The 25115-nt window shown below is 32.6% G+C and overlaps 1 protein-coding gene across 1 annotated transcript in view; it reads left to right on the top strand.

The window, feature by feature from the left end:
• LOC111045263 (semaphorin-5B) overlaps positions 1-25115 on the top strand; it is a 272649-nt gene that overhangs the window by 82854 nt on the left and 164680 nt on the right. Inside the window, exon 2 of the mRNA XM_039427109.1 lies at positions 4780-4827. Within this exon, the coding sequence (XP_039283043.1) occupies positions 4780-4827 (48 nt within the window). The remainder of the gene's footprint in view (positions 1-4779; positions 4828-25115) is intronic.

Below are 25115 nucleotides of genomic sequence, written 5' to 3'. Positions count from 1 at the left end.
AACTAATACAGCGTTCTGAGATTGGCAATTCTATTCTGTTTGGTTGAGTCGGTATAAATTCTTTTGAACATTTAAGACCATGGTGTTGGTGCATACTACAGAGGGAAATAGAAGTAGGGTTCTGTTTGAAAACTGAAAATAATTTTATTACCAGCACGGAAGTACTATGAATTATAAACAAAACTTGTCAAGAAAAATATTATTTGAAAAAATTGCTAAAAATTCTCAGTATTATGTAATGTTTTTGTGATTTCGAAATTGTTACTTCCCCTTTAATAGAACTACTAAAATAATTATTGAAATTGAATAAAAATCATCAATTTTTGTGTAGTTGAGAAGTTGATATTGTGGTAATTATTCATATTGAATGAAAAAGACTAAGAGATCGTCAAAAAACCATAGATTTATTGATACTTAGAAAGACCGGTTTCGGTTATTACACCATTGTCAATCTCTGATAAACTGACATTTTATCTGACTGTTTATCAGAGATTGACAATGGTGTAATAACCGAAACCGGTCTTTTCTAAGTATCAATAAATCTATGGCTTTTTGACAATTTCTTAGTCTTTTTCATTCAAAAATCATCAAGTTGATTGATGAAAATCATTGGAGATTTTCATTTTATATCAATACTTGATAGAATAGCTTCAAATAAAAGTGTCGCTCCAATATGTATATCATTCATAATCTTAAGAGATTTCTACAACAATAATTATAACAATAAAAAATACAATCAATATTGGCTAATGAATTTTCTTAATTTTACAAAAAGTGAACACAGTAGTTCATGTTGTACTTTCACTATGTTGTTATTGTATAATGTTAGCCTGTGTCGAAATTAGTCCAACTGTGATTGGTCAACAAATTGTGGGAGAAGGTAATAGAAGTGGCTGGTTCTTGATTGGTCGAAATTCTCAATCAGAGCTCTCACCTGATTGGTTGAAACGTTCAGTTGAGTTCACCAAATGGCGGCTATGATGCTATACGAAATGGAGGATAGCTCAATTATCAAAATCAGAAGCTACAGTAAAATATATTCTCTTACAACGTTCTTTATAGCTAAATTACCTATCTCAATCTCAATTTTTTTCTTTCTATTTATTCTTCTTTATAAGACCCTACCATCCTAACATCCTGACTTTCTTTTTCTGAAATCTTTTGAAAAAGTTTGACTTCACCCTATGCTTCGTTCTTCTTGACAGTGATCTCTATTATGTTCCACTCCACCATACTATCCTGCCTTCATTGTTATTCCTTTATTATACCCTCTAATGGTCATTCCCTTCTTCTTTTGTTTAGCCTATTATGATTTTCAAGTGTAGAAACAAAAGCCCGTTTGAGAAATGTATTGTACTGTTGTGATCATTTGAAACAAAAATACGTTTTGAGAAACTTTCAGGTTTTGAGTCTTATTACTTTGGACAATTCTGTACTTTTTGGCCCGTTTTTACAAACCAAACAAAATAATATTTTATTCTCCAGATGAGATTTGTAATATCAAGGAGAAGATATAAGAAATCATATTTTATCTCAGGTAATATGCTGCTGAATTGTAAATTGTAGTGGTTTTGTATTGACATTTTTTTCTGCAAAATTTACAAAATAACAATTCTATATTGAAATGTTTTATTAATATTTACATCTTTAATATTTAATATAAATTCGCTAGTCATTGCATCATCTGTATTATTGCTGTGTAGTTCTAATGTAGTGTTTGATACTCAATAGTATTTCAATCGTATATCAAATATTATTATTATTATTATTCTTTCTGTATTATTATTCAATGTACATGATTCATTGTATTACTGTGTTGTGGGAGCAGTTATTGAGAGAAATATGGTTTGATTCTATTTTTCATCAATAGGCCTTAATTAGTCCTATTATATTAAGTGATCAATTTCTGTATTTATATATCTGGCTATTTTTATATCTGGTTATTTATGTTTAATCGATCTCGAAAACGGCTCTAAAGATTTTCACGAAATTTGGAACATAGTAGGTTTATGATATAAAGATTCGATTGCACTAGGTCTCATCCTTGAGAAAACTCGCTGAACGTCATTAAAAGGTTAATTCATACTTGGCTGAAACAGCTGTGGATGGTAAAAAAGTGAGTATGTGAAAAATCAAAATATCGCATCCCCGAAATTCATAAGATAACGTATAGCCAGCTGTGAAATGTAAACACGATCATTTTAGAGAATTGTGTTCTATTTATCAATAAATAAAAATAACGAGCGAAGCTCGGTGCCCCGATATTAAATATAATATTAATAAGCATTAAACATGATCAATTTCACCCTATTTTGCACTTTTTCCTCTCATTACATTCACTCGAAAATATTATTAATAGTCACTAAAAATTAAACAATTATGTCTCATTTTGCACTAGCCTTTTACAATAAATATAGACTACGCTGTAATCTGGTGGAGCATAGGCATAGTATGCTGAAACCTTTTCAGAGTGCTGGGGACATTATTAGGCATTCGAGTTTTTTCCCCTGCTCCATTTGTGTGGACAATAAAACCAGCTACAGATCTTTGAAAGGCTGATCTACTTCTTTGCACTGGCGACTGGACGTATTTCGGTAGGGTCTGCTGGTTCAGGACAAAGATCAGTGTTTAGCTTTTTCAGAGAGACCAAGGTCATGGGTTGCTGTCGGTTGAAAGGTGGGTGGGTGGGGAGGGGTTCTCTTCTGCTGATGTTGATGATGATGTGTGTGCATTGGACTTGGGTTGTTGTGAATGTGTATGGTGCTTCTACCGATGCAGGGGATATAACATTGCGTCTTGCACTCTTGAAGCACATTGAACTTCATTCAAACCAAAGACAGACAAGTTGTGTCTGATTCGAACTACTATATTAAGGTGCGTACAGAGATATACGCGCCGCGAACATGAGCAATTCACTTTTGTAATCAGCTGACTATATCTGTATTTTTACAGAAACGGTATAAGATATAGATATAAAAAGCTTTGCATCAGCTGATTAAAAGTGAATTGCTCATGTTCGCGGCGCGTAAATCTGTACGCACCTTAATAAGAGTGAGTAGGGTTGTGTTTGTTCGCATCAAAACATGTCAACTTGTGGATTGAATAAACGAAAAAACGGGAATGATCTAGATCTCCAAAGTTTGCACATAGATTCGAAAAATATCAATCTCGTGCACTTCGAAGCCCAAATTTAAATTTTCCTTCTAGATTTTTCAGAATTAATGTTCAAATTTCACCCAACTGATTTTACTTGAAATTTTGATTCTATAGATTCTTAAATTACTGAGGATGGTTATAATATATAGACCAGTTTTCGATTCTTCGAGATTTTATTACAACATGTTTTCAGTTCGACAATTAGACCCTTGCGGAGCACGGGTTACCTGCTAGTTTGAAATAAATGTTGTTTGGAGTATCTTGAATGTCGTGGTTGTAGGAAAAATTCAGAAAATAATCAGTCAGTATTCTACTCAATGGAAGATTATCTTATGATAACATATTTTTCAATAGTCATTTGAATTGAGAAAAATAAATAGAAAACTGTTATAAATGGAAGATTATCTTATAACATATTTTCCGATAGTCATTTGAATCGAGAAAAATGAATAGAAAACTTTTATAAATGGAAGATTATCTTACCTACAACATATTTTCCAATAGTCATTTGAATCGAGAAAAATAAATGGAAAACTGATATGAATGGAAGATTATCTTATAACATATTTTCCAATAGTCATGAATTGAGAAAAATAAATAGAAAACTGTTATGTATGGAAGATTATCTTATAACATTTTTTCCGATAGTCATTTAAATTGAGAAAAATAAATAGAAAACTGTTATGTATGGAAGATTATCTTATAACATATTTTCCGATAGTCATTTGAATTGAGAAAAATAAATAGAAAACTGTTATGTATGGAAGATTATCTTATATCATATTTTCCAATAGTCATTTGAATTGAGAAAAATAAATAGAAAACTGTTATGTATGGAAGATTATCTTATAACATATTTTCCGATAGTCATTTGAATCGAGAAAAATAAATAGAACGCTGTTTAAATTGGCGTTTTCTCAAGGTGTGCTCTGATTAGTATAGAGAAAATTCCCTCAGCACTTATAATTTTTGAAATTATTGAAGTAATTGTTGTAAGAATTAATTATGGATTGCCTTTCATGACAGTAGGCATGCGCCTCTCTAATGCTTTCTTTAATAGTAAATCTAAAATGCACAATGCAGAATTAAAATGTATACAGTATATCAAATATCTAGAGGTAAGTTAAGAAGCATAGGAAATTAACATTTTCGATCGTAAAATAAGCTTGTATTCTACTAATTGAATAAAAACACAAATATGTTGCCAAATTCTACACTGTTGTTTTATTTAGTACACGACCAAGGTTTCGTGACCACACCGGTCACATTTTCAAGTTGACTAAAAGTTTTTTTGATCACCGGTCACTTTTAGTCATCTTGAAAATGTGACCGGTGTGGTCACGAAACCTTGGTAGTGTACTAAATAAAATAACAGTGTAGGATTTGACAACATATTTGTGTTTTTATTCAATTATGGAACGGTTCTACAATATTGACAATGACTCAGTCGAATGTATTCTACTAACTTTTAATAAGTGTTTTGTAGCTGTTAGGCTATGTTGACATTTTTATTTCAATTATCAATCTGATACTTTGATAAATCAGTTTCAATGATATCAGAATTTAAATATCGTTTGAAAAAATACAGATTCTATATTGATTTGTTATTCTGTTTTGTTGCAGATGGTTTGAAGAATTATGGACTATGGATGAACATTTCTTCGTTGACAAGTGAGTTATCTTTTTTCATAATATCAAATACTCATAAGTTCGTGTACTGGTACGCTCTTTGATTACCAATCTACTTTGTTTTTTCATTTGAATACACTTCTCTATATTTAGTCCTAATTTAATTAGGTGAAATACTGACTGGAAAACAAATTTCATGTTCCTATTATCTTGTCCATCAGCCATTCATAAAGCTAACGTTTAATCTTGAACACATTCAAATTCATTGTAGCTTTTCATCGATCGAAACTGGAAAGCAAAACTATAAAATATTAACATTAATATTGTAACGTGTAAGTCAACTTATCAAAATCATACGTCTTATTGGTTTGGTTTGATCCACTCACAAGTCTAGAGCTCATTAGGGCGTCATCCTCTGTAAAACAAATTGATTGCTGATTTTTTGTCATTATTTATTTGAACAAAAAAAAGTGAGTTACAAATATATTTAAATATACATTATAACAATAGTTTTTGTACGGTTATCTAGTGCAGAAGAACAGCTTAGAAATTGCCTTAGTATGCTGCACAATTTTATTAAAATTTTACAATAAGTGAATTGAAATGCAATAAATCAATTACTTTCGAGCATTTATTAATTATAAAACTATGCAAGATGAACAATTTTGGGAAGTAGAGAATATTATAGTACTTTTTGTGTACAATTTTCATTTTATATTATCATTTTCATCTTTTTCATTCAATATTATTGTACTTGAAGATTAATAAATATTTCACAGGCAATACATAGCAGCTGGTGAAATAAAAACGTAGTGGCAAATTTTGGGTTTTGAAATCCTCAAGCTTGGGTCTGACAGTCGCGGAGGGGCTAAAGTAAAGGAAATGATAGCCTTCAGAGTGAGAGAGAGTTTTGAAGGGAGAGTGTAGGCGTAGGATCTTACTGGGTAGGAGCGGGTAAGGGGTGAGGGATAATGAAAACCATAACCTGCGTCCAAAACGAATGTGATGTTTCAAAAAATACGTTGTTCTGCAAGGGAGTCCCTTCACTCTACAAGCTCCTCTCAGCCCTCAGTCTATTTCAAAAATCTATTCCGAACGTTTCTTTCGTTTTGGGTTGACTTTCCTAGCTGCTGGAGTCCAAGCCCCAAGGATATTATACCCATATATAATACTGTAGGTTTATATGTATATACCTATACACCCATCCATGGCTGTAGTCCACCATGAGGTTGGGAATTGTTAATCTGGACCTCTTCCACAAAACGTTCCTTCTTCCTAGACTAGTCAACATTTTGATTGATATTGCCAGCGACAATCCATTTCTCTTGTCCTCCGTATCTGTCTATTCATCTCTTTCTAATGCCCCTCCCTGACTTGCATTCTTAGCATGTTTTATAACTAGCACGTATCAAGATTTATTATCAGGTTTGAGATTAGAATAGTTTTTTGTACGTATTCAGTTTTACATTTCTTCGAGTTATTGAAGATTATTATTAGAATGTTTTTTTCTATAGTTGTACGTATTCAGTTTTACATTTTCCAAGTTATTAAAGATTATTTTAGGGTTTCAGGTGTTCTTTCCTGTTAAATATTCATGAGAACGGTTCACGGTTAGCTTGAAATATAAATTCCTATATACTAGTTCATGTAGTACAGTATATTTCACTTTAATATTCAACAAGACAGAAAAATGTATTTATATAATTAGGAATTGAACTATAGTACCCTTTAAAATTAATAAAATGATAAAACAAGAATACAAATTGTAAGTGTGATCACCGAAACTAGTAGTTACCTTACAATTTGTATTCTTGTTTTATTATTTTATTAATTAGGAATTGATAAACCGTTAGTTAATCCATCATTAATATACATTACAATAATTAATAATAATTTCTCTGATTGCCAATGAATTGTAACCAGAGGAGTTTATTGACAAAACATATACATTTGTATAAATTAATATAATATGCATACAAAAGTTGCTAATAATAAACTTAGTCCTAATTATGATACCCCACTATAATAATTTGTGTCGGGGTGATTATAATATTCTTCTCTGAAACATCTATAAAAATCTGCTTCGTAAAAATATATGTTGATAAGTTATGTGAATTAAGGCTGTGCAAAGGCTAAAAATAAACTTTCTACTCGTGATATTTTTCCAAGTTTTTCGATTTGTATATCATCAAGCGATCAAAATGAACAATGTTTTCTCAGGAAAACATTTTTTCTTCTGATCATTACTGTTTGAGATATGTCCGCCTAAAGTTTAAATTTATGGGACAGAACATTTCAAATTCGGTAAGAGATAAATCCATGAGATTTAGAGGATAGACTCTTCATGGTATTGTTGATCTAATAAAACAAAAATTTTCTGAAAATAATTATTTTTAATATAGTTATTCAATTTACTAAAACCAACCAAAAATAACTTTTAGTTGAGTTATTTCTGGTAAATTGAATAACTCTTTCAAAAATTGATATTTTCACAAAATTTTTGTTTTAATAGATCAACAATACCATGAAGAAAGCATCCTTCAAATCTCATCGATTTATATCTTACCGAATTTTAAATGTTCTGTCCCAAAAATTCAAACTTCAGGCGCTCATATCTCAAAAAGTAATGATCGGAAAAAATGTTTTCCCGAGAAAACTTTTTAATTTTGATAGCTTGATGATATACAAATCGTAAAACTTTGAAAAATATCACGAGTAGAAAGTTTATTTTTAGGCTTTGCATAGCCTTAACTAGGCCTATCAACTTTATTTGACTCCAAACTTTAAAATTTAACTATAAAATTGAGATAGACGACCGCTTCATCTTGTTTGAAGGTTTTTATTATTAAACATCTACTCAGATTTTCTTATTTTTAGGATGTGAGTATGAGGTCCATATACACCATCTACGCTAAACCACGTTTACTTGTAGAAATGGTTGCATCTATCACAATGTAGTTCATACGGGGTTTAAAACACAACATGCTGACATTCCTCCGTTTAAACCGAGTATCTGAATACTGGCCCTAAGGCCTGTTTTTACGGGGAAATGTCAGCTGTTCGTTTAAACCCCTTATAAAACACATTATGATATATGCAACCATATCTACAAGTAAACGTGTTAAATGTAGGTGGTGCTTATGGTTCTTAGATTCAGTATTAAGGTGCGTACAGATATACGCGCCGCGAACATGAGCAATTCACTTTTAATCAGCTGATTATATCTGTATTTATACAGAAACAGATATAAAAAGCTTGGCATCAGCTGATTAAAAGTGAATTGCTCATGTTCGCGGCGCGTAGATCTGTACGCACCTTTAGATAGCCCTTAGAGTATTCAGTATTCCAGTCATGAATGAATCATTTTACTCTTTTATTTTTGCTATTCGTTAAAATCTTCACCCTAGTTGTTTTTACTAGTAGTGAGAATGCAATGAGGTGCGTTCAAGATTATCAGTGAATTTTGAGTTTGAAAAAATCTAGCAACTCTTCACAACTTCAAATGTCAAGGCTTTTCTTCCGCCAAGAAAAACGACTATGGCGTTGATTTATTCTGAAGATGCTTGAAAGAAATAATTTATAGACTCAATAACCAACATCCTAATACTTTTTCTATTGTTTTTGTTGATTTAAAGCATCCAGTTGAGTTGTATCCGCCAATGTTTGCGAGTTTTTTTTGAGTTGAACTTTCAACAAACTCAAAATAAATAATAACTTGAATCTCTTCTCGTCTCCTTCTGCGCTGTACAGTTATAAATTTGTGAAAACTCGATTATTATTCTTTCATTGTTGACAGAGAAGCTACAGGGATGGATGTTCGAAACCGGCTCGTTGAATTTTTTAGGGCTGTATTAGTTTTTCCAACATCCTTCCAATAACAAGAAATATCATAAATCGGGATTATTTTCGTTGATTTTCAAACAGTCATTGCTATAGTAGCCCATATTTATGCCTTCTATGAGCTGGAATTTTTCCACTGGAGAACAATGGCAAAGCTTAATAGTCTATTCGCACCACGTATAAGTTATGATCATATTTTATTCAACTTGAGAATTTATCATATTCTCTCGATTAGGTTAGTTTCCAGTTTTTATAACGTTTATGTATTTTGTATCATTAGTATTGTTTGTGTGTAAGTTTGAGATTTGAGAATGGCACATCAATATGAAGCTCTTCGTTATTACTTCTGCCTGACAACGTGCAAAAATCATTGGTTTTTCTCATTAAACTTGAGATTTCAGAGTGGTGACTGAAATATCTCAACCTAATTATGAACTATATAACTTACTGCTACTCACCTAAAGAGAAAAAGGTAGTATAGTGAGGTTCACGTTATAATGACAGTGTAGAAAGATAGAAGAACAACGTTGCTGATCCTCACTGTCTTGTCAATGCCTTCTTGACGGTAGCTGATACAGGTTTATTAATGTAATATTAATTGTTCATTATAGTTTAAAATAATCAATTACATTTTATTAAGTAAGAAATTATATTTTTCAATAATTTCATAATTAAGATAAAATATTTTGTTAAATAATTATTTATTCTACATTAAAAGCCGATCTGGCAACAGAGCAAAGCGAGAGAGATAGCGCTATCTGCTTTGTTGAATGATAGACATGGATAGCAATACTTTTGCTAATCAAACACTGTCATTATAACGTGGACTTCACTGCTGAGTGATTATGATGACGTTCTGGGAAGAGGTCCAGAATTTTAACAGTGATAAATATAAAATCAATTTCAACATGATTTCAATATGTTTTGTAGGCGTTCGAAGGCGTTTATAGTCCATTGTCCCCTTACTATCCGATCGTATCCAATGTTCTTTACAATCAATCAATCATTAATAATTACAAAATTTTCATAAAAAGTCCCGCAGGTTCAATTAAACAGTATCAGCGTTCCTATCATGTGCCTGCATTATCGAGATTCTATTGAAGGTTCTAAAGAGAACATCTAAAGTTGCGTACAGATATACGCGCCGCGAACATGAGCAATTCACTTTTAATCAGCTGATGCCAAGCTTTTTATATATCTGTATCTTACCGTTTCTGTAAAAATAAAGATATAGTCAGCTGATTGAAAGTGAATTGCTCATGTTCGCGGCGCGTATATCTGTACGAACCTTAAGGCTGGTGAAGATCAAACGATTATAGAGCTATAGTACGAATTCTGGAGCATAAAACACAACATAGAAACACAATCCGACAAATAATGAGAAGTATGATAAATTATGTCTCCAAGAGTGTATGAATCCAATTTTAATTCTCATGTATTTAGACCTTTTAAACTTCCTGTATCCAGATTTTAATAAATCTTTGCTCAGAACAAGCATTATCATTCAATAATAATGAATTAACATGATTAAAGAAACGAATTATCATACATATTACATTGTCTATCATTCGACGTTTGGTCTAACCACAGTCTAACTAGATTCTAATCTAATCTTCTCGACTATATGTAAGATACTTTATAAGTATCTTCACCTACATGAGTGAATCGTAATAAGCAATAAACTAGTAGCTCTGTGAACAGTAGACCTCACGCAGTATTCTCATCCACAAGTACCTGATTGAAACTACAGACCTTATGTGGAAATACAGCAATAGACTGGCTTCTCCACACATCTGTGTAATCACTTGTCAGCTGATTTATGATGAATAATTCTATAGTCTGATTTTTACTCTAATATTGGCGTATGAAGGAGGCTCCTTTTTCCTTTTATATTATCCTTGAAATGCAAAATTTCCAAAAACCTTGTATATACGTCGACGCGCAATTAAAAAAAGGAACATACCTGTCAAATTTCATGAAAATCTATTACCGCGCTTCGCCGTAAATGCGCAACATATAAACATATAAACATTCAAACATTTAAACATTAAGAGAAATGCCAAACCGTCGACTTGAATCTTAGACCTCACTTCGCTCGGTCAATAAATACTGTGAGTTCATTAAATTAGGCTCTTAGAATATAAATAAAAATAGAATAATAATCCATAGAAACATAGAACCAATGAAACATCCAAAAAAATAGAAACTCTTTTAAAAATAGTTTACTCACAACATGTTTCGGCTACATGATGCCATTATCTATAAAATTATTATCACTTGATAATGGCATCATATAGCCGTAACAGTCATGTTGTAAGTAAACAAATTAAAAAAGGGTACTTAGATTTCTATTCTTATTATATTCAAGAGTAGCTCTAATTGAAAAAAAGACAAAAGACCTCTTATATAAAATATGGTCACATCATTCCAATACTATTATTATTATTATTATTATTATCATTATTATTACAATTTAGTTGCGCAAAGCCACAAAAATAAAAAAATATTTTAATATAATTTTTATATAATTAATTAATTAATAATTAATTAATTAATAATTAATTAATTAATTTATATAATATAATTTTTATATATTTTAATATAATTTTTATTTTTTGTCTTGAAAGTGTTGTATATTTTTTGAGAATCAATAAATTTGAATTTGAATTTGAATTTTGAATATAAATATTAATATTCTGAAATCTGACAGCGATATTCTAAAATCTGTTGAATGCTCTTATGTTTGATCGATGATAACTGAGTCCCTGATTATTTGTTTTCAAGTTGATAGACTATTAAATTCTATTAGTTATCCAGCTATTCTATTAGGTATTATTAGTGTTCTGTTCAATTCAATCATCTATTAGGGAGATGAGGATTTATAAATAGTGAATGATCTCAGAGCAGTGTATAATATGAGCATAATAAACAAATTGAACCCAGCTGCATCTTGAGGACTGGTAACCCCTCCATTAGTCTTGGAGCTTAGAGGGTGATCCCTAAATAACTGGTTGAGAAGGGACCACCTCTGTTGAACGCTCTAGCACGTGTCCATTTATTAACTTACATAATGAAGTAATGCAGTATATCAACTAGGGTGAGGTCCACGTTATAACGGCAGTATTTGATTTACATTAGTGTTGCTATCCTTGTCTATCATCCTTGTATCATATCCGTATCATCATTGTATCAGCTTCGTATCATCTTTGGATCATCTTCCTTTAGTGAGGTCCACGTTTTATAAATGGCAGTATTTTGTTTAACATGGGTGTTGCTATCGTTGTCTATCATCTTCGTATCATCTTTACATCAACTTCGTATCAACTTCGTATCATCTTTGTATCATCTTCGTATCTTCTTTGTATCATCTTCCTATAGTGAGGTCCACGTTATAATGGCAGTATTTGATTAACATTGGTGTTGCTATCCTTGTCTATCATCCTTGTATCATATTCGTATCGTCTTTGGATCATCTTCCTTTAGTGAGGTCCACGTTTTATTAATGGCAGTATTTGTTTAACATGGGTGTTGCTATCGTTGTCTATCATCCTTGTATCATATTTGCATCATCTTCCCACAGTGAAGTCCACGTTATAATGGTAGTATTTGATTTATATTGGTATTGCTATCCTTGTCTACCATTCGACAAAACAGATCAGCGCTATCATTCCCTAGTTCAGAACGTTGCCAGATCCTCGTATCACCTTCCCCCATCTCTGTATCATCTTCCTTCAAAGTGAGGTCCATGTTATAATGGCAATATTTGATCGACATTGGTGTTGCTATCCTTGTCGATCATCCTTGTACCACATTCGCATCATACTCATACAAAGACGATACGTAGATGATGCAAAGATGATACAAAGATGACACAAAGATGATACGAAGATTATACAAAGATGATACGACGACGATACATAGATGATGCAAAGATGCTACGAAGATGATACGAAGATGATACAAAGATGACACAAAGCTGGTACGAAGATGATACAAAGACTGACACAAAGATGATACGGAGATGATACAAAGACGATGCAAAGATGATACAAAGATGACACAAAGATGATACAAAGATGCTACGAGGATGATACAGAGATGACACAAAGATGGTACGGAGATGATACAAAGACGATATGTAGATGATGCAAAGATGATACAAAGATGACATAAAGATGATACAAAAATGCTACGAAGATGATACGAAGATGATACAGAGATGACACAAAGATGGTACGAAGATGATACAAAGACGATATGTAGATGATGCAAAGATGATACAAAGATGACACAAAGATGATACAAAGACGATACGTAGATAATGCAACGACGATATGTAGATGATACAAAGATGATACGAAGAAACAAAAAAACGAATGATGATACAAAAATGAAACGAAGATGATACAAGGATGATGATAGACAAGGATATCAACGAATAGTATCCATTTATTAACTGACATATGCATTAATGCATCAGCTAGACACGAGCATCTATGACCGTGGCTTTGCCGCCACACAATTATTATATTTATCAATTTTCCCGACGCGTATATCAATTGCAACAAGAAAATACGGCCAATAAATACCAATCATATGTAATCTCATCTAGTGGACTGGCGCCATGCTGCACTATATTTCATGAATTACCTTACCCTATCCTTACACACGTATACTGTTATACTGATGACCTCCACGCCGAGACATACAGGATACCATTAATGATTAGAATGTACGTGGTATTATTGCTTACTTCATTTGAGATTAATAACAGTTTTTAGTGGATCAGCTACTGCATTAGGGTAACCCGGATAGATTCATTGGGTGGGTTGAACACGTCTGCAATACTGCATTTCTGGGGTCAGATTTGTTGGCTTTAATAATGTAGAAGAATTTTTCAATTTGCCCGTCGATGTAGTAAATACTTATTTTGTGTGATGATAGTATATGTGTATGAATTGGCTCAGTAGTTTTATAGGATTTTATTCTTGACGACACCTAATGTACATTAAATTGTATTTATTGGTGGATTAACGTATTCTATCCTAAAGTTGATGTCATGTATTTTGGAGTGTTGTCTGTATAACGGTTGAATAGAAAGCTGCAATGGAAATTCAGCCAAACGTGGAAAACCCCGACTTTTGCTTACAAATTGTCAGATTCGAATGTTTATTCCAATCGAGAATTCTATTTCTGGTGCCTCATGACTTACTCCTCAGCTCTACAGGTCTTTACAACCCTTGGCCTCCCTCACATAGCCTCTCCATCTGTTTGATCCTCGGCCTGCCTCCTCCAGTTACGAACTTCAAGCGTCCTAAGATCGTTTTCCACATCATCCGTCCACCTATTTCTGGGTCGACCTTTTCTTCTTCTGTTATATATGGTTCCTCATGAACTAAATTAAAGTAATCCTATCAACTTGATTCTATTTCCAACTAGAAGAGATTTCACGTAGTAAAGTTTTACTGTACTGTGTACTGGAATGTAATGGAACTTTTTCTGGATCAGCGAGAGAAACTGTGGTCTATAGTCCATATACAGCATCTCGTTTTTAACGGAAATAGATCAGCTATTGGTTTGAATCTGGAATGAAAAAAAATTCATTTACTCATGTACAGTTATTACATGTATATGAGAAGGCACAACAAGCTTATGCCCAAAACTGTCCCTTCTAAAATTCTTACTACAGTCCAATTCAAAATGTAGGTTAAGCAACTGTAACTTTAATAAAAAGCTGGGTACCATACCTGCATGCAATCTTATAATAATATATACAATATTATTAGCTTTAAACCATAGAGGAAACATAGCATGAGAAGATGGCATTGAAATTGATTGGTTCTATGTAAAGTAGTAGGTATTTCACTACCTTTTCCATGGTATAGGTTGTTTATGTTCCAAATTTCACTGTTAACTGAAGCCGACAGACCTAGTAGTTCTTTTTTGTGAAACGATGTGACGCTGGTAGTCTCTCTCTCATACAGTGTCGTTCTTGAAGTGCGTATCAAACGCGCCTCAAACATGAGCAATTCACTTTTAATCAGCTGATTATATCTGTATTTTTACAGAAACGGTAAGATACAGGTATAAGAAGCTTGGCATCAGCTGATTAAAAGTGAATTGCTCATGTTCGCGGCGCGTAAATCTGTATGCTCCTTTACACTCTCACCTGACCAAAACAGTGATAATAGACATTAGTCGACAGTGATCGGCTTGAATTTGGAACATATACGAACTATATCATGTGATATCTCCTTATGCTATATTTTCAATAAGCAATAAGCAATATTATTAGCTTTAAACCATAGAGGAAACATAGCATGAGAAGATGGCATTGAAATTGATTGGTTCTATGTAAAGTAGTAGGTATTTCACTACCTTTTCCATGGTATAGGCTGTTTATGTTCCAAATTTCACTGTTAACTGAAGCCGACAGTCCTAGTAGTTCTTTTTTGTGAAATGATGTGACGCTGGTAGTCTCTCTCTCATACAGTGTCGTTCTTGAGGTGCGTATCAAACGCGCCTCGAACATGAGCAATTCACTTTCAATCAGCTGATTATATCTGTATTTTTACAGAAACGGTAAGATACAGGTATAAGAAGCTTGGCATCAGCTGATTAAAAGTGAATTGCTCATGTTCGCGGCGCGAACCTGAGCAAAACAGTGATAATAGACAGTAGTCGACAGTGATCGGCTTGAATTAACCAAAAATCAGCTTTGGAATTTGGAACATAAACCAACTATATCATGGGATATCTCCTTATGCTATCTCTTCTCTATGGATAAACGTGCATATTGGTCTATATCTCCTCCAGCGGCTCTAACAAATTTCGAGTATAATCGGGTTATTAAGAATTCATCACGAGATTGGAACGTTACTGAGTTATTTTTGTTAGGAGTTGACAATATTGATTGAAGAATTTACAAGTATTTGGCCAAATTCACAAAAATAAACTCAATGAAATCAATGAATCTACTAAAGTTTAATGAGCATACAAGCATCCATAATCATCTCCAACTAAAATACTAGTAGTTCTGTGAACAGTAGACCTCACGCAGTATTCTCATCCACAAGTACCTGATTGAAACTATAGACCTTATGGAAATACAGCAATAGACTGGCTTCTCCACACATCTGTGTAATCACTTGTCAGCTGATATATGATGAATAATTCTATAGTCTGATTTTTACTCTAATATTGGCGTATGAAGGAGGCTCCTTTTTCCTTTTATATTATCCTTGAGATGCAAAATTTCCAAAAACCTTGTATATACGTCGACGCGCAGTTAAAAATGGAACATACCTGTCAAATTTCATGAAAATCTATTACCGCGTTTCGCCGTAAATGCGCAACATATAAACATATAAACATTTAAACATTCAAACATTTGAACATTTAAGAGAAATGCCAAACCGTCGACTTGAATCTTAGACCTCACTTCGCTCGGTCAACGAATAATTCTATAGTCTGATTTTTACTCTAATATTGGCGTATGAAGGAGGCTCCTTTTTCCTTTTATATTATCCTTGAAATGCAAAATTTCAAAAAACCTTGTATATACGTCGACGCGCAATTAAAAAAGGAACATACCTGTCAAATTTCATGAAAATCTATTACCGCGTTTCGCCGTAAATGCGCAACATATAAACATTTGAACATTTAAACATTAAGAGAAATGCGAACCGTCGACTTGAATCTTAAACCTCACTTCGCTTGGTCAATTACTAAGATGTTATTCAAATAGAAACTTACAGTATTAATAACATGCATTGACGTATTTCAATCTGAAATTGGTGTATTTTGTAAACTTTGCTTTTCCACTTTCACCTTATATCCTTCAGATAAGTACTGTATCATGAAGTACAGACTGTAAAAAACCTCTTCCAACCAAAATAAGAAGAGTACGGCTGCAAAATGAGGCTTCTTTGGGTAACCACGACGGCAGTCAATCAATGATATTATAGCCATTCTACCATATTGGGTATCGAAACCGCAACAGTTTGTTTATTATCTATACAGAGACCAAAAACCGGCCGTTAGCTTTGAGGATTTCAGAAACGTCCGTTAACCACTCCAAATATCCTATTTTATTTGCGTGAGCTACTTTGGTAAAATAAGATACATAGCAGTCACATAATGTAAGTCGGTTTGTTCATTCATCTATGAGGCCGAAACACGCAGGTTTCAACGTATTTCATTCACCTGACTCTAAAACAATCCATAATATTCACTTAATCAATCCATCAACATTTCAACTGACTCACTTCAACATTCTATAATCTTAAATGATAAACCCAACAATATGCAACCAACTCTCTCAAACAATCCATACTCTTAGTGCCGGTTGCACAACAGCCGGTTAATTTTTAACCGTGATTAATTAATTACACGAGAACTAATCAGATGAGGCGTTTTTGAAAAGACTGCTTCTCTGATTCTTTCTTGTGAAATTGATCACGGTTAAAATTTTAACCGGCCGTTGTGCCGTATTTTCAAAAACGCCTTCTCTGATTGGTTCTCGTGAAATTAATCACGGTTAAAATTTAACCGGCTGTTGTGCAACCGGCACTAAGAGTATTGATTGTTTGAGAGAGTTGGTTGAATATTGTTGGGTTTATCATTTAAGGTTATAGAATGTTGAAGTGAGTCAGTTGAAATGTTGATGGATTGATTAAGTGAATATTATGGATTGTTTTAGAGTCAGGTGGATGAAAGACGTTGAAACCTGCGTGTAAAGTATTTTCTGTAAATTTTATCTGAGTTTTAGTAATTTTTCAGCCTCAAACTACCAGAGTTTGGGAACAATATTTCTACTGTATATGGAAGCGAACTGATATGATAGAAACCGAGCATTCTGCAAGTACATTGAGATTGAAATGGAATGTAATAAATTGTATAGAATGCATAATGTAGTCTGAAAAGGATATTCTATTATTACACATTCTCTGATCAAGAGAATGTGTAACTCTCTACTTTTGGTAGAGAGTTAGTGGGAAGGATATTTTTAATATGCTTTCCGAAGAATGGACATTGATATGTCCAAAGCTCCGCCAATTTATGTAGATGCATAACAATATAATTATCTATAGTTATTATATTACAAATTGCATTTTTCATATCATATACAGTTCAATAATTATTTTCTTTGTCTATATTATGTAAATTGTGAAGTTGTGGATTGTAAATCCTTCACAGATAATACGATGTTTCTGATATTTATAAGAGCAGTCTCTAAATTCCCTCTTTTGCGAATAAATTCACAAAAAATTAAGGCCGTCCGGCTCGCAAAATTACTGGGTTCAAACCTCAGCTCTAGCTCAGTGGTAGATACACGAATATTCCAAATATAAGTAATTACCATAAGGTTCAATGACCAGTGATTGATAATGCTTACCGCTGCTTCTGTGAAGTTCTTGAAGAATACCAGTGAGGAAATTAAAAGAATATTTGATGACTGATTATCAGTAACCATGTACCACTAGAGAATAATCAGGACCAACTATAATTGTTTCTAGTTGATTCTTAAAACGCTCATTGTGAATACAAGTATTCACCAATATACCCTTTCAAAATTCCTTAGAACTTACAACGCCAGTTCTTGAAGCTCTCTGGATCCTTATATGATATAACTGGAACCTTATTAATATAATTTTTCAATATACTTGTTCTGGCAGTTAAAATGAATATCATCAAAGGATGATAAACATTGAGTGCTCTGAATAAAGTTAATATTACTCGATTCAATAATTTTGAGTGCTGCTAAATATTTGTTGATATTAAAACAGCTCAAACTATATAACACAAGATGAGTTAGGATATAATAAAAAATTCTATAAGTTTGTATGCTGACATAAAACACAACATATATTCCCATAAAAAAGATGTGCATAAAAATATTCGATATATCTATAATTCACTTAAATAATCTATTTCAAAAATCTGAATAATTATCACAGGCTTTGCTAATATTCACAATAGTGAGTTTCAAATTCATAAATATATTATATTCAAGACTGGTACTTAGACTTCCATCAATACAAAATTCTGCAAATAAAAACCTGTTCGGTCTATAGGTTTGATATACTATACTTGGTTCAATTAACAAATTTATAATTAATAAATTAATATTCAAACATGAGATCTCAGGGATTTGTATGAATTCGGGCCGTGCGTGGAAGTAAGCTTCCTACATATATTAAATAAATTTATAAATGTTCTTATGAACTATGTGATATCATTCAACACGTGGTGACCTTTTATTTTAATTCAAATTAATTGGAATAGCGCTTTTTTATTAATTACCCCACTGAACGTAGAAAAAACGAGCTCGTTTGAAATATCACTCACTGAATTGAAGTTCTAGATGGTCTCGTGGATTGAATTAATTATTTCCAATAATTAATTAGGTAGGCTCCTTTTCATCACTGCTGGGCTAACGCGTGATCCAGATTTTTATAAGTTTCTTTCGAATTAAAGCTATTTTTATGGGAATCTTTACAAATTACGAACCCTTTGACAGCACTGAGTTCACAGATAATTGACATTTAATACAAATACTTTACATTTAAAAAGGGTTTGGCTTAATAGTTTTAAATTTTTTTAAAAAGGAAGAAGAAAGAACCCTAAACTCCATGTGCATCCTCTCAGGTCGGGATCTTAAGCCAGAAGAAGGAGGTTTTTAGAAAAATTTGTCTCTTCCACGAATAATTCTGTAAGTTATCCTCTGATTGGCCTTCAATTTAATAGACTCAATACAATTGGTTGCCTTGGGAATCAGGGCTTCCTCGGCTTTATAATAGAAAAAATTAAATAAAAAAGAATTTTTATACAAATGTATGGAGTGTTTATCTTAAATTGATTTCATAAATAAATCCTAACATGCGATGTTAATACATTCAGTCTTTATATGAGTTTTGTATACTCTTGATTTATCATGCTTTCTTAGATTATAATAAATATTTATACAAAAATAATGGGTGTTCGTATTTCTACACATCGACTTCCTTTAGTATGCATAATATATCCTTTATGAGTAGATTTTATATAATTCAACCTGTCATATGGGTTGATCGAATAATCAGCTGGTTCGCTCGGTATTGATTCTAATAATTATCGATTTATCCAAGATCGACTAATTCTTTTCAAAATGTAAACAAGTAACTCTAACCTCAATGTACATGCATTTTATTTTTTTTATAATCCGCCAATAATAAGTAAGCCGCTTTATAATTTTTTGATCTTACCAATGGGTTCTCATAATTATTAAATCACAATTATACATGTTTTCTTATCATTGTTGATAATGCTATTACTCCTAATCGCTAATAATACTTGATTTGAGTTGATTTATCCTTTGACTAGGTCTAATCTTCTTTCCAATTTTATAGTTCTATTATATTTCATTGGTTCATTTTAAAATATTTGGTGGTATTAATTTACCACGTGACAAAATTCATCTATAATTTTGCTGTATTGTAAGCTATTGTATATAAGTGTATAAGCCAGTATATATTGTAAGCTACATAAATAAAGTACTCAATCAATCAATCAAGATATATAGCAATTATACTATTATGATAGTGTTCATGAATGATGGAATAATTTGATGTTAATCCAACTTTCAACCTACTTAAAGAATCGTATTTATTCTTAAAATAGAATAATATTAGGAAACGACTGCACTGGGAATTACACCTACATGTTGTGAGCAAATGGTAAAACGCTTCCAGGTCAATGAAAGCCTCTAACCTTTCATAAAAATCAACCTCAACTGAACAGCTGTTGTAAAATGACCGCTTATTCTTTTGACAGTGTTTACTAGAAGTATCCTCGGATTTTATACAACAAAGTTGTCATTTTTAAAGCGACCTAAACATTAGAAATCACTGAAAACAACAATATTGTTTACGAGTAAAAGCTGGTTGAGTAGAGGCGTTTATACGTGTAATTTTTGAGTTGGTGTCCCCTCATCTGACGCCCCCATGAAGCTAGTGGGCTGGTCATTAGTGTGGGCCCCGTTTCAAGGTTGTATCTGCTTGATTTTCATGTTCAGATAATCCTTACAGCAGGTAGATTCGAAACACTGAAGACTTATTATTAGCTTGCAAACATCCAGCAAACAAAATAAATATCGCCAATATTTGCTGATCGAGGCAGCTGGAATTATATTTTCTTTTATACTTTAAATTACTAAATCTGTACACTATAATCCCACAGTATCTCATTATTTTTGGTTGAAAATGTCATTGAAATTGTCAACTTTTATTAATGAAATCGATTTGATAAAAACAAATTCAATAAAATTTTGTAGAGGTTTTGAGATGCTTTCTCGATTCTCAATCTAATTTCACTGATTAGCTTTCTCGATTCTCAATTCAATTTCACTGATTAGAAATTCATCATAATTGACCGAGCGAAGTGAGGTCTAAGATTCAAGTCGATGGTTTGGCATTTCTCTTAATGTTTAAATGTTGCGTATTTACGGCGAAACGCGGTAATAGATTTTCATGAAATTTGTCAGTTATGTTCCTTTTTTAATTGCGCGTCGACGTATATACGAAGTTTTTGGAAATTTTGCATTTCAAGGATAATATAAAAGGAAAAAGGAGCCTCTTTCATACGCCAATATTAGAGTAAATATCATACTATAGGATTATTCATCATAAATCAGCTGACAAGTGATTACACAGATGTGTGGAGAAGCCAGTCTATTACTGTATTTCCATAAGGTCTATAGTTTCAATCAGTTACTTGTTGATGAGAATACTGCGTGAGGTCTACTGTTCTCAGAACTACTAGTCTATAATCCATATGACTTTCTTCACATGATAAAAAGCTTTGTCATTGGTTGCCAAAGAATGCTGTATTGTTGTGAAGATGATGTTATGTTAGATACCCATATTGAATGAAAACTATTTAATATTGCCAAAAACACTAATAAATTAAAACAATTTCAGATTCCAGTTTTGGTTGTTACACCATTATCAATCTCCAGTAAACAAAGTTAAAACATTGAGCAGCAGAATATATAGTTTGGTATTTATTTGGTATTTTGATATAGCTTCTATTTATAATCTCTATTTTTATTCTATTATTTTATTAATTTCAAAGGGTACTATAATTATTTTTTATAAATACAAGACAGTAGCCCTGAATTAATACATTTTAAGAATAGTATTATTATTTTATAACCAAAACTAAATAAACCCATGGCTCAAATCTGTGGTTGTACTCTCAAATATCGGTGACCGAGCTTATATGATATTATTGTAATTTTATTAATCTCAATATTGGGCACACCGAGCTTCGCTCTGGAGTAAAAAAGCATACAAAATTTATTACGAAAGAAGAAATTATAATAACATTCATACAGAAATGTTTTATCTAATCACAGTAAATTCCCAGAGGAATGCAAAAATTTCTCTCACGAAAGCCCAGTTGCACAAAAGCCGGTTAAATTCTAATCCTGATTAACTTCACGTGAACCAAATCAGAGAAGACCATTTAAAAAAGATGGATCTCCTGGAATTAATCAGGATTGAAAATAACCCGGCTATTTTGCAACCGGCACTAAGTACCTGATTGAATGATTACAAAAGTTCAACAGCTGAGTCATAATTTTGACACAGTCCCACACACATGAACTCGCTCACTCACTTCCATCACCAACAGACGACGAAATAATTATTATCATCTGTTTTTCCAAGGATGAATAATAATTATCCTTTTAATGTCCTTCAGCGAGTTTTCCCAGGGATGAGACTTAGTGCAATCGAATCTTTATATTATAAACCTACTATGTTCTGAATTTCGTGAGAATCGTTAGAGCCGTTTTCGAGATCCGGTGAAATACAAACATATAAACATCCAAACATCCAAACATCTGAACATATAAACAGAAGTTGCTCGTTTAATAGTATAGGATAATGAACGTAGCAAGAAATCTTCATTAATGAAGACGTAACGTTTTTTATTGGTTATAGATCTGTTAATCAATTGACTCTAATCCAGTGATCCCTATCATAGAGAAACAATAGCGTAAGTAGATATCCCATGGTATAGGGAATTTATGTCGCAACTTTTACTGTTATCCCAAGCCGATAGTTCACGTAGTTCTTTCCCATGCAGCTGGTAGTCTCTCAAATTGTGCCGTTCATACACTCTCACCCCAACAAAACAGTAAAAACTGACAATAATCGACAGTAATCGGCTTGAGATGACAGCTAAAGTTGCGACATAAATTCCCTATATCATGGGATATCTACTTACGGTATTGTTTCTCTATGTCCCTATTTACCTAGTAATCCCTATTTTAAACTAAATCAACCTGTGGCTCAAATCTGTGGTTATACTCATAATAATGAACGTAGCAAGAAATCTTCATTAAGCGAGTCTCGAAGTCATACATTGGTTATCGATTTGTAAATCAATCAATTGGTTGTAATACAGTAAATCCTATTTACCGTACATCATATCTACAATATTCTATTTCAACCAGCGAGTATAGAACGTTCTTATAGTCCTCATTCTATACTCACTGATTTCAACCATGACCATGACTAACTTTGAAGATTGCGATACATTCTACATTTTAATCTATCTTATCGGAGTGGAGAATAAATGAACAAACTGCAATCCACCGCAGGTCACATTTATACAATAAATAAGTGATGAATGTACGAGTAAATACAATTTAAGAGTCAAGTCTGAGACTGGTTTTCAGGACTCAATAGTTTCTTCAGATGAGCTGTAGATTTGTTGCCGGAACAAAGACCTGATAATAATCGTAGCTAACCCTAACTGTATCCATCAACTTGGCAATACTCGTTGGAAAGTGCATCAGCTGAGCCACTGAGGTGGTTGCAACTGAATAGCCGGACCAATTGTTGTGGAGAGATAAGTGAACAAGGTAGACTTTTTACGACTTTACCTACAGACAATAACCAACCACATGACTCAGTAACAATGCACTATACAACTGATTAGCTTCTTATCACATCTCCAATGCAATATCTTACTTGATCTAAGCTCTTAATTATCTTATGGTTAAAAAAGCCGTAAAATTATAGTTTATCTTTACTGTTTGTCTTTTCTTTCACCTTAAAAATGAACATCCTTCATGAGTATGACTAGTGAAGTCCACGTTATAATGGCAGTGGAGAAAGATAGGAGAACAACGTTGCCGATCCTCGGTCTTGTCAATGCCTTCTATAGACGGTAGCTGATACAGGTTCATTCTCGTTTAAAATAATCAAATATATTTTGTTAAGCAAGAAATTATATTTCTCAATAATTTCATAATGAATTTTCATAATTAAGATGAAATATTTTGTTAATTAATTATCAATTTTACATTGTTGAAAGACGATATGGCAACAGAGCAAAGCGAGAAAGAGATAGCGCTATATGCTTTGTTGAATGATAGAGACAAGGATAGCAATATCATTTCTAATCAAACACTGCCATTTTAACGTGGACTGTAGGTAAGATATCTCGGCCAGATAAGTGTTATTGTTGTGCCTGATCTCATGGGTGCAAGATACCAATCTTCAAAACAATACTCTATAATGTTGTAAATTGAAGTTGCAAGCTTATCATTCTTATCAGTGGTTCGGATCCCACCTTTCTTTTCTTTTTGGAGTAAAATATTCGGTGAGAGGGTTGGCGAGCTATGTAGGCTGTTATAGTACTTTTATACATCTCCTACTATAAAATAATGTTTTCTAGAATGACGCGATCTACTACTACCTCCGTAAACAAAGTCATAGTGCATTCGTGTGACGTCAGCACAGGTAGGGCTTCTACACCAATAAAAATTCGTTGATTATTCGATATTTACGGAGGTAGTGGATCAACCCAGAAATGTCCTGGCCAACATTAATAAATTGGAAACTGTTAATTACATAGGCTTCTAAATTTTATTCCTGATAAGGTTGAAGTAGCTTCCTGTTCCAATTTATTTATTGTATCCAAATTTATTCATATTATCATTGAATGCTTGGCATTCATAGAACCATTAATTTCAAAGTAAATTGTACAAGAATTTAATACAATTTAAAGGTTTTTAGGATTATTGCATAGAATTAAATACGTCAATTCCCATATTATACATTTATTCGTATCTAATATAATTCATATAGCCGGATCTACCATTGGATGACATTTCCGAAGTAAATTTTACAAGAGTTGATTGGATTTCAAAGTTTTCATAATTATTACATCAAATAGAATAGTCACCTCAATTCTAAATTCTCCTATAATTGACATAAAATACTCCTTTATTCCCCACATAATTTTTTTTTGTTCCTTACATGATTTCTCTATGGATACAATTTCTTGATAGTAGATGAAACAATTTTTTACTTCAGTTATTTAGTATCTATTGATTGCTTCAGCTCCGTTCTCAAATAGAATTTTTCACTACAAGATTAATCAATTTTCACTTCGGTTATTCAGCATCTACTGAGCTCCATCCTGCATCCTCTAAT

Source organism: Nilaparvata lugens, chromosome 4, assembly GCF_014356525.2.
Source record: "Nilaparvata lugens isolate BPH chromosome 4, ASM1435652v1, whole genome shotgun sequence".
Classification (NCBI taxonomy): Eukaryota; Metazoa; Arthropoda; class Insecta; order Hemiptera; family Delphacidae; genus Nilaparvata; species Nilaparvata lugens.
The sequence above is the reverse complement of the archived record's forward strand: the minus strand, read 5'-3'. Positions and strand labels throughout refer to the sequence as shown.